The 11,699-nt window shown below is 34.9% G+C and overlaps 1 protein-coding gene across 4 annotated transcripts; it reads left to right on the top strand.

The window, feature by feature from the left end:
- Positions 1 to 124: 124 nt before the first annotated feature.
- Positions 125 to 11,202, top strand: LOC136416889 (zinc finger protein 281-like). 4 transcript variants are annotated; one of them, XM_066402309.1, is made up of 12 exons: positions 125 to 337; positions 4,341 to 4,482; positions 4,715 to 4,878; positions 4,932 to 5,066; positions 5,120 to 5,309; positions 5,361 to 5,467; positions 5,610 to 5,744; positions 5,894 to 6,037; positions 6,630 to 6,858; positions 6,949 to 7,094; positions 7,162 to 7,293; positions 8,620 to 11,202. In XM_066402309.1, exons 2-12 carry the CDS (start codon positions 4,359 to 4,361, stop codon positions 8,764 to 8,766), a joined length of 1,653 nt encoding a protein of 550 aa, XP_066258406.1. In that variant the 5' UTR covers positions 125 to 337; positions 4,341 to 4,358; the 3' UTR covers positions 8,767 to 11,202. The 4 variants fall into 4 exon arrangements, with proteins under 4 accessions (XP_066258406.1, XP_066258407.1, XP_066258409.1 ...); XM_066402310.1 differs by lacking the exon at positions 125 to 337 and having other exon boundaries at positions 5,906 to 6,037; XM_066402312.1 differs by lacking the exons at positions 125 to 337; positions 5,610 to 5,744 and having other exon boundaries at positions 5,906 to 6,037.
- Positions 11,203 to 11,699: the final 497 nt, after the last annotated feature.

The following is an 11,699-nucleotide window of genomic DNA, read 5'->3' as shown; positions in this document are numbered from 1 at the left end:
AACCTGTCAAATACATAAGGTATTAACAATGGATTTTACTCTGGTGGTATGCAACAAACAGCTAATTATCTCCAAAAGTTCATTATGGGAAATTTTCATTATAAATAAAAATAAGCTTTCTTCGCCTTGAAGTTACTATTGGCGCGGAAATTCAAATGTTTGGCGTTCGAAATGCCCTCTACGATGACGTTTATGCAAGGAAGGATTCTTGGCAAAGCGAAGCCAAATAGATGAACGTATGAAAAGTGAACGGTATCCGACATGTTGTACGGTTTTGTGTTATGGTGCTAAAAAGTTTTCTCCAATTGGGACCCGATTTCGGATAATTGAGAGAACGGTAAGTGCTTTGTATAAATCAAAATACGTTTAAATGTACCTGATACCGATAACAGCACGTAAGATTTCGCGGGTCGCGTGTGTCCGAGGGTAGGGAGCTTCGTCGCTGTGATACGTAGAAATTTGTGGAAGGGGTGCCCGTGTGTATTCATCCCCACAATCTTTAGAAAAGTGGTGGTGGATTCCCTCCACCACGATCCAAGTTGGGCAGCGGCGTCAGATATATCTTGGATGCAGGAGAATCAACTTTTCCGAAAATCCTGCCGAAAAATCGACGACGAACTGGGAAGTTTCGCTAGTATTTGCGGTAGCCATTTTAATTGCGTTGGCCTGGCCGCTGCTGATATCACCTCTAGTTGTCTCCATTACGTAAATGTTTTCTTTAGTGTTCTTGTCCATTTATACCTACGTGCTTAAGGCTTCGGACGATTCAAGTTCAAATCTTATTAACTAAACCAAGTCGGGTTTACCTACACGCTGTGATAAAAATAATTAAAAACTTCCTAACAAAAGATGCGTTTTCCTACTGCCAACTTGCTCCCCAATGGAAAGTTTCCATTGTGTTCTAATTACATGGTTCGAAATCACTCTCAAAATCTGTATAAAAACTCCAAAAAGGGAAAACCCCGAAGGTTGAATGACTTCTGTGTGGTATTTTTAAAGTGCAGCCAACCTGAACTTGGGGTCAGTCCAGCGTTTGGACTTCTCTACTTTGGGCCATATTATAATAATTTATAATGTATTGGTAAATTCACCAGACACGAGTTTTCAAAAAGGTAGTAATTGTTTGCCAAGTTCTTCATTTGAGAAGTCCATCTCCCAAGTTAATCACTCAGCAAATGTATACAGACCATCACATGTGTCAGATATTAAACAAATGTTGACCAAGTGTTGTAAACGTTTATTATGCTAGGTTTATGCTGTGCATAATGCATAAAAATGACCCCAACAATTGTATTAACTTTGAACAAAAAATAACTTTCACTTAGAAGCTTTGTGTAATGATTGTGAGTTGCAACTTGAAACTAAATCCACCTAATAATAAAAATTGGATTTTATTTCAAAACCAAAATATTTTACTTAATTTCGTTAATCATGTGCTGAATTTCATTTTGTAAAAATCCCAAAATTAAACTGTTTTTTTTTTTCAGAAAAGAATTTATATTTTTTAAAATATTTCTCTTTTCTATTCAAAGTGGCAATGTTACATGGCCAGTTGTTATACAGCATAAGTTCTTATACTCGAGTATCCTTTTTTCTTTTACTTGCATTTTAGTACTGATTTGAACCTGGGTAGTTTAATGATAGAATTAGAGGTTGTTGTTAGTTTGAGCTTTGTCACGATCTCCCAGATGGTCTCTACTCAATTCAACATAAAGATACCATATGCCCTGTTTTGGAATAGCCAATCTGATGTTGACTATACCTATCTCGTATCTATTTCTATATTTTAGGGAGTAGAATGTTCCCTGGTAACTGTGGAATGAATTCAAAATGACTTGAACTTGTTTACCACTTATACATTAACTTCTTTATTAGAGTACCGCAAATTTTTGGCTTAATGATAATTGATTCCTTAATTCTATCATTTAGAGTTTTCTAATTTAGTCCCTGGATACTTCATTCCTGGAATTATGTTTTTACTTGCTGTTAAAATGGTGAAATGTTTCTTCTCTATAATTTGTAGTTCATGTTGTTCTTAATTTTATTTTTTCCTTTTCTCTTCACTCATGCCCCCATGTCAAATACTGATTTTTGCCTTATGATACACATCCAAAAACGCTAAAATGCAATTGTTTCTTCTCTATACATTCTTTAAAAGCAAAAATGATTTGAACTGCTTTTTGCTTTGTTTTGGTTCTGCTAAACTAATAAACAGTTGACATTAATCTCCCCTTATACACACATTTTTTCAAATTATTTATATTAAGTAATTAATAACGATTTCTTGTTCCCAACACCATTTTACTGCTATACATGCAAGCCTTGATCAAATCAAATCATTTACATAATATACAGAAATAGCGAGGGATGATGATTATCACCATTAACACAAATAGATTGTCTAATAGCTTTGTTCATGCATGTATATTTCATATTCATAGTCGATGTTGTTTCATTGAATCTAATGCTCCCACCATTAAGTCCACAGGAGTAAAAGTGTTTCGAGACCTATCTAGCGAAACCTTGACGGTGTTGCAAAATACTAAACCAACCTTGAGTGATCATACAATACTGGGAAAGATTTGTTTTATTAGGTTCAATTTGTGAATTTTCCAATGTATTGGCGACTATAATCTCTTGGTGTTAGAAAAAATACTAAATGTACTTTAGCTAGGCAGTTTCTTTTTAAAGTCATATTGTGCGCGACTACGGTAGCTCTTAAAAAGGTGAAAGTACCTTTTTATGTAGGTAACTAGGCCTCGGCGCGATTTCTCTTACATCAAACCCATGTAGGACATTAAAATGATCGCCTCCTCCTTGTCTAGCTCCGCGTAGCCGACGAAGACAAGATGCCTGGGTACCGAGGCCACGTGACCCGTTAGAAACCGTGGTACCGTACAGTGGCCCCTTCTTCCAAGTCGATGGCTTTGGCAGTTCGTACCGTACGAGTGAGTTTTGCGTGGTGGTGTCGTTCTTGTAGTGAGTCGCTTCATCCCCTCTGTATTCCGTGGGTGCAAGAGTGGACACGATAAGGGCAGGGGTTTCCTCAAGGACACGGCGGTACTGCCTTTCCGGGGGGGACACGCTACTTCTTCAACTTTCTGATAGGGGGATTTGAATTATTGGCGGTCTTGATTGAAAAGCTGATTCGAACGGGAGCGCGCAGCTGTTCAGGTATATGGCTTTGGACAAAGCCCTGGCAACCTTAGAACAATTATTGGATAATATTAATATTGCTTCTATTTCCAAAAGCATTATTAATCTTTAGGCTTCCTGAAAGTTGCCATGAATTGATTCAAATGGTTTAAGTTCAATTCATGTGAGTGAAATTAATTCGTGTTTTAAATCATATGAGTTTTTTAGTGGAAGGCTTCAAAGTGGCATTCTGAGATGCATGCCTTATTGAAAATTTGATATTTACATTTTTTGGTTTATTTTTTCCATTTGTTGAATGCCTTGTTCTTGGATTTAGAGCTTCGCGACGCTACGAGATTTTAACGTCTATTTCGAAAACGAGTCCGAGACTTCCTTTTTCTCTGTCTACTAGACTGATCAAGTTTTCACTGGTTCTGATTTAAAAAAAAATATCTATTGTAACGTAAAAATGATAAATTAGTAATTTTAACTTAACTTTGAGATTTAAGTTAACTAGACAAGATTATGTATATTTCAGTCTCTGTCTCGATATACGAGACCAAGACAAACTGGAGTTTAATCTTAATATGAAATCGAGAGTCACGCTGCAGAAGACTCAGTCTTGTGAAGCTTTACCTGAATTATTTGAACATTCATGTTGAAGTTACAAAATATAGAATTTTTCAAAATTCCAAAAAATGTGTTCATTTTTTCAACGTTTTTTATAAAGTAAATCTTCCTTAGCATCTCGTAATATCTGGTATTATTTATAAATTTGCTTTCGTTTTTTCTCATTTGTGAGTCATCCTATACTCGAGTTTAGATAAATGTAAATTGCAATATCAACATTTTGAGTTCTAGAAAATTTCTCATATGAGGAAGTGAAGCCTCCAGTGGCGTCCGCCTAAAAATTTATCAAAACGTTAGATTTTTCAAATTATTTAAGACTCCACAATTCTGTTTTTGGACATCAAATTGAATTTTCAACAATTGAAAATATTTAATAAGTAACTTCAAAAGTTGCGAATTTTTTCCTTCAATGTTTTTGGGATCCCTTTGCACTTGCGTTTCTATTTACTTTATATAGGTGCGATATAAAAAAGATAACAATACTTTTAAAAGCTTTTTATCCATTTAGAAACAAATATGTTTAAGTGTTACTCAATGATTTTCAATGGCTGGACTGAAAAATATGATATTTACAGGTTTTTCATATATAAGACATGAATTTTGCACCATTTGGGGTACCTCTGTCCGCGGCTCTGCCAGTAGCCACTCAGTTTTCGGCGGGAAAAATCACACAAAGTGTAACAACAGCAAATGGACAAGTTGTTGGCGTTCTACAAGGTTTGTTTTAGTAAACCAATAATTAATTTTAAAAAAAAATCCATATGCAGTAAATCAAATTCCAAATTACTTCATGTTACTTGAGGTTGGTTTTCTTTATTTATTTCAATCAAACTACATAATTTTCAAGTATAATTTATAAAACGTCAAGATTTATTCAAGAAGCGTCAAGTGTAATTTAGTGGTCAAATGTAATTCAGAAAAGGTCAATTGTATAAATTTGCTCCTAAAGGCGGTGAAAATGGCATCCATTACATCCGCCCCTTGGACGCTAGCGCCTTCGCCCAGGCCCCGAGCAGCCCCACTGGAGGTCAGCAGGGCCAAACTGTTATTACTCTGCCGATAACGATGCCTGGATCAAAGCCAGGAGATCCCCAACAAACTGTACAAATTCAGGTAATTTTCACGCATGCTTCGCACAAAACGGCAAACACATCCAATACTTACAGGTAGTAAATCCCGCCCAAACAAGTGGGGGCAACAGCCCCAAGTACCAGCTCTCTCAAATCCCTATCCAAACGTTCGGTCAAGGTGCCACAGTGCTTACAGTAGCATACAATGGCAATCAAGAAGGGTTGCAAATCGTGAGTTCGATTACTATGATGGTTAGGAAAAATAAAAACCGTAATTTCCATAGCTTGATGGTGGACAAAGCGGTTTAGAAGGGATGACAGTTGTGGCCGCATTGCAACCCCAAGATATTCAGCTATTGCAAGCCCAGATCGAGCACCAACAAACGCAGCAGCAACAGCAGCCACAGCAGGAAGATAAGGATGAGAGCGATAAGAGTGTGGAGGTACCGATGCCTGTGGCCCTCATTAAGACAGGTTTAATGGATTTAACATGTTAATTAAATTGTTTCAAACAACCTGATTTAGAAATGTGCAAAGACGGAGAGATGCCACAACAGACTGAGCCCGAAGCAATCCACGTACCTGCTCAATACCTACAGAACATCAGCAGTTTACAGGAGTACCTTCAAAAGGTAAGTTGTTCAAAACTGGCTCGTGGATTTGGAAGCATGTACTCGTTAATTTGAAATCGTTGGATTGGCAACCTCACGATCCTAGTCGAAATTTGTTATTCAACTTTATTACGGCAAATAAAATTGAATAACGATTCCCTAGGTGCAGGCCGCTCAAACCCTGCCACTCACTTCTTTACACCAGTTTCTCAAGTTTAACGGCGCTCCAGAGATTAAAAGGGAGTTCACTGAGGACGGCGTGATCGAAACAGTGAGCATCGCCAATCCAGATGACCATGTAGGTAGAGTATTTTTGTGTTGGGGTTGTACTAGTGTTTTTTACATTTTTGTTTAGTGTGTTATGCGTAGATTTGTTTATCGATTTTTTTCTTTAGTTTTCCTTGGTTTTAATTTTTTCCTTTTTTTTGGAAATGTCCAAAAAATTAGTTTAATTTGCAGGAACATCTCATTATGAACAGTATCAGTGAAGTACCACAAGAAGAGAACCCGGATGATCCTGCAGACAAGGGCAAAAAGAAGAAAAAATACAAGAAAAAGCCACCAAAACCGAAAAAACCTAAACCGGGACAGGTACGTTGAATTGTAGCGAAACAACGCATGTTAAATCTTTCCTACTCTTTTTCTTAACATGTTTTCATTTTTTTGTTAAAATAGATTTTGTGTTGCTTATATTTTATTCAGTTTTGATATCAAACAAAGAGCATGTTGTGTATTTTTAATGTAGGTTCTAGTAGTCTTGATAAAATGGCGAATCACTAAATCTGTGTTATCCTCTTAATCGAACTAATTGAGTCTCAATGGATACATATTTTTGAATGGGTATATTGGTTTTTAAGGCATAGGATGAAAGGACAATTTATGGCTAAGAGGTGCTTTTATTATATTTGATTCATATCAGATTTCTTTGTTTGTCACTATTGAGGTATCAATATTCTTAAATAAGCGTTTGTGCCAGAAAAATAACATATCAATACTACCATAATTCCAATTTAAAAAAGATATAAAATAGTTACTTTGAGAGCTTTGAATAGAAGTTAGTGTCTGAATGAAGCAGAATATTCAGAGACACTCAGTTTTAGTTTCATGCCACTTATCTTCCTATATAATCGTACTTAGAAATTGTGAAACGATAGCTAATCTTTTAATCGATTTTTCTATGAAGGTACACATAGCCACAGCCCTTGATGGTACCACTCTATTTTGTTGTCCTGAATGTCATATGGCCTATCCAGAAAAGGATTTACTTGAGCAACACCTTGTGGGACACAAAATAGAGAGGAGGTTTATCTGCGACATTTGTGGCGCGGGTCTCAAAAGGAAAGAGCATCTGGAAAGGCATAAATTGGGACACAATCCCGAACGACCGTTCGTTTGCTCCGTATGTATGAAAGGTAAGTGTAGACTCATCTTCATTAAGAAGTTTCAATACAAAATTTGTTTGTTTTCGTGTGACATTCTTTAGAAAATGCTGTTTTCCACAGGTTTTAAACGTAAAGAGCACCTAAACTTGCACTTTGTCATCCACTCGGGCGAAAAAACTGAAATCTGTGGGGAGTGCGGAAAAGGTTTCTACCGAAAAGATCATTTGCGAAAGCATACTAGAAGTCACATCACACGGAGAGCGAAAGTGAGTCATGAAATTAAATATCCAAGGGTTTTTGGTAAATATGTAAATTAAATTATTTTTATGTCAGGAACAAGCGGAACGGGCACAAGCCATTTTAAAAGCGGGTGGCACCCCTGAGGATGTGCAGGCCGAATTAGGTGGGTCGTTACCCAATGGAACTACCCATGCACAAGTTACCATTCAAGTCGGAACTGGCGGGGTAAGTAGCCTATTATTACTTTCCAGTCATTTGTATTTCTTGCGTCTATATTAGAACTACAGAGTGATTCACAACTTATCTATAAAATTTTAGGGATAGATTTGTTATGAAAAGCTAAGTCGATTTTGTAAGAAAAATTTTTGGAAAATCCTTAAAAAAAATTCGGAAAAAACTGTTAAAGTTTAACCATTGTATAACTGGACGACTGTAATGTTCCCGTTTTTCTACAGAATCCCTTTTAGGTTCATCAACCTTACGTATAATTTACAGTTGGGTCTCCCACGTGTCAATGGTTGGGAGCTGAAGACATGGGTGATCCGACTTAAAGATACTTTTGTTTCACCCGAAATAAAAGAAGCAAACTTACATGTGTAAGCAATTTTGGCATCATAAATTGTTACTCTTAAGTTGGATCACCTATGTCTTCAACTCCCAACCATTGACACGTGGGGACCTAACTATAAATTATACATAAGGTCGATGAACCTAAAAGGGATTCTGCAGAAAAACGTAAATATTAGTCGTCCAGTTATATCATGGTTAAACTTCAACAATTTTTTCCGCGGAAATTATAAGGATTTTCCAATAAATTTTCTTACAAAATCGATTTAGTTTTTCATGACACACCTACCCCTAAAATTTTATAGATAAGTTGTGAATCACCCTGTATATAAATGAACACACGAAGGAGAACAAAACTCGACAGACTAACTTAATATAATTCGGTTAAGAAATTGGAACAACAACAACGATATTTGCTGTAGTTTTACGGTTACAGAGCGCAGTATGAATATATTCAAATATATGCTTCACCTCGGATTACATAAATATCCAATATCTACCCAATTACTTCATATCATAACTACATAATATTCTATAATATATCTAAATCACAATGCACTTGCGTAATCAATAACTACCCCGCAATTAATCCTCCATCCTTAAGTGGATGCTATCTACTTAACATCCTATGGTCGATCTTCTGTTTTACCTGCTTTCACACTTTCCTCCATATAAGGCCATGTATTACTTATGACTACAAAAAAAGTACCATTAATTGTATAGTATATTTGTTTTTGAAATCCATGGCGGCATTCGAAACCCATTGTTATACTTCCCCCATAGATTTATGGTCACCATTCTGTCGCACATCGAAATCACTATATCATACTATATTATGCAAAATTCTCAGATCTTTTAACAAGGTAACAAAACTGTAGTAAGTGTCTTTCCAATATGTGTTATCAGAATCAAATTTAACAACATACTATTAGACTAAACTAAACGGTTCTTTTTTGGTACATTTTTCATTATTAAAAATTTCAGGGTCCCAACAGCCAGATCCAAATTCCCGTCCAAATTCAGGTTCCGCAGCACACGATCCAGCTAAGTAGCACTGACAACGACAATAACCAGGCGAGTACAGTCGTCCTGCCCTCGGCCTCGGAAAGCATCAATATAATGCCTAATTAATCGTCCCTATTGATGTACATTTCTGTAATACGCTCATTTAATAAATACGTCATTGCCCATAACATTTACGGTCTGTATATCAGGCGTACGGGGCAAACGAACGTAATCTATAAGATTTAGCATTAATGATATTTAAAATGGCGATGTGGGGTTGATTTTCAGGCTCGAAACCATCTGCGGCTATTTTAATGGGAACTGAACTTTCTTATAATTTTAAAACTACGTAAATTTGTAAATTGTCAATGTTGTATCTTATAGCATCCATGATTTTTACCCCGGAAGCCAGGTTCACATCATACAAAATTTGTGCTAATGACTTGAATTAAATGAGCGTGTTAAGCCGCCTCTGATGTTTCTCGCACTAGCCTTTGTGATAAAATTCAAAGATCTGAACCTTTAATTATAAGGTTTAAATGCGGTGAAGAAGGGTTTCTCAGTTCTCTAATTTGAATTCTGGGCAATTGATATTGTAAGGTTTTAGCTTCAGTTTAATGTTTTTTACAGTGATAATTGTATGAAGTGTTGGTGCCTTAAAGTGTCACTAATATCAAGCTTTTGAAAAGGAAAAGCAGCACAGAATTACGTTTAAATATTATTTTATTTAATCCAGAGATAAGCAGAGTCTTAGTGGTTGATTATTTCCTGTGTTGATCACCAGAAGTGATTAAAAAGAATTGAATCGCATAGTTCGAGTTGAAAAGGTGCTTCCACAGAGGGTATCGTCCCGCAAGGGTCAAAATTTATGCAAGACATAGGTTTTGATCTTTGTAAGACCAAACCAACTATAGAAAAACAATGTATTAATTAACCCATATCATTCCAAGGGTTGTAATAAGATAAAAAATGGGAGTTTTTTTTTTTCAGAAAAAAAATTACAATAGTGTATTCAAATTTAGTGCAGCAGGTGACCAACTTGTTACTGAAGGTTTTGAAGTAGGGCAGCTAGTTCAGGAAGTGTCAACATTTATGTGTTAGCTTTTAATTTTATCTAAATTTCACGGAGTAAAATTTAGGTGGACTTAAAAATTAATGTCCGAAACTGTAAGGCAAGGCACAGGCATTCACGAGTCACCATAACAATTGCGCATCGTTTAAAAATTCCCTGTTCTTTATTGCAAGAGAGCACTAAAATCATCGGAAAAGAAAAACTAGTTTTATTTTGGAAACTAGTGCAGAAAACTGTGAACTTAGTTCGGCAATAAAAAACAAACCTAATGTAAGTGTGAAAAGTTCCGTGTGATAGTTGAAGTTATCTTAGATGTCCAATTGAATATTCAAAGCACTTCCGAAATGTAGATTTATTTGATATTCAATATTTGGCTTCTCCAACAAAATGACTTTCCTTTTCACTTAAAGAAACATCTTTTTTACCTTTCGAGGCGCTGTCAAATCGCGTTTGCAAAATATTTTAACTTTGCGCTTTTTTGTCCCAGATCCTATTAATTATATATACAAGAAGTGAATAAAGAGGTTAAGGTCACAAATATTATATAAAACTTCATTCAATTTTGAACATATTGCCATAAAAAAAGAATTAAACGTCTATCTCGTTTGATTCTGGAAAATGTAATGTGTTGTACTATTGGTGTAATGTAATGTCAGTGTCTGTAATGAGACACGTCACTTGTGTCGGGAGATTATTATTTTTTAATCTAGCGAATAAAACAGTATTTAAAGCATTGTTAGGCGTTCAATAATAAACTACTAATGCATCAAAATTGAATATGAAAAAATGAACTATATTATTGTGACCTTTTTTCCTTATATGTCTAGACTTTGTATATTCATAGTTATTTTTCTTTTTTACAGTATTAACTCACAGAGATATACATAATATACTAGGTGTTATAGAATTTATGTTATGGAAATTCTGGTACACCCTGTATACATAGTGTAAATATACTTTTAACGGGAACAAGGGAATTTATATCGTGTAAATAGATAGAGTCGTTATCGGGATAGCTTTAGGAGAGTATAAAGAATCATTAAATAATGTAATTTTTATCTTGAATTACTATGTTGAGTCCTATTGCCATAGATGTCTTTAAACCAACTTCTACAATTTTTTTAATATCCAGTTTTTCTATCTGCCTTTCCTGTTAGACTTTGCAAAGATTCTTTACGAAGGTTAACGATTGTGATATCCCATTATTAGTTTCTCTTAAAGTCCCAGTTTGGAGAAACTCAAAAAACTGTACACTTGTTCATTTGCTCTCAACTAACCGTCAGGGTTTTAACGTATGTGTATATATTTCACATTAAAATGTATTATCTTTATATTGTTTTGCTTTTAAAGGCATGTCTGAATTGATTTTTAATTTCTGTAACTGCCTACGAGTAGAATATAATTTATTTATTTGTAAGTATCTAACTTTTAAGAAAACATTTTTTATTCGCGAGATGGTTGAATTTATCCATAAAAAAATATTTTTAAAAATATTAATTTGTTTCATTTAAATTCGCAAATAGTATGATGTAAGAAGGAGAAGGTAACTATAATTATACAATTGTCGTTTAGTTAAAACAGTGCGATTTTTTACAAACTTCTTGCCATTGTAATTATAATGTCCCGATAAGAAGTGGTAACATCAAAAGTTTTCAATACGTTTTGGTATTTTGGTACCGAGTCCACTTAATGGAAACAAATAATACATAGTTGGGGTTTTAAGTTTCAACGATTTTGGTGTTGTGCATAGCATTACTAATACAATAAACTATAAATTTATTAATAATGAATACCTTGCTTTCAAAGATCGATGAAAAAATAAGAAGCCACAAATAAGAATCAGAAATCTCTTTAAACTTGTCATTTATTAATAAAAAAAATTTTATAAACATTTTTATCTTTTCAGTGGAATCCTAAGAAAAAATTGCAACTGGAACAAACTGTTGTCCATTTGATGGAAATAAGACTTAGATTTGTTTGCATTTTA

Source organism: Euwallacea similis, chromosome 25 (genome assembly GCF_039881205.1).
Source record: "Euwallacea similis isolate ESF13 chromosome 25, ESF131.1, whole genome shotgun sequence".
Taxonomy (NCBI): domain Eukaryota; kingdom Metazoa; phylum Arthropoda; class Insecta; order Coleoptera; family Curculionidae; genus Euwallacea; species Euwallacea similis.
The sequence above is the reverse complement of the archived record's forward strand: the minus strand, read 5'-3'. Positions and strand labels throughout refer to the sequence as shown.

Bases quoted from the DNA above. Each gene is read 5' to 3' on its own strand.
- LOC136416889 (XM_066402309.1), top strand. From the start codon at position 4,359: ATGAATTTTGCACCATTTGGGGTACCTCTGTCCGCGGCTCTGCCAGTA. The intron at 5,745-5,893 runs GTAGGTAGAGTA...CCAAAAAATTAG, and splicing joins TCGCCAATCCAGATGACCAT to TTTAATTTGCAGGAACATCT. The intron at 7,095-7,161 runs GTGAGTCATGAA...TTTTTATGTCAG, and splicing joins ACATCACACGGAGAGCGAAA to GAACAAGCGGAACGGGCACA.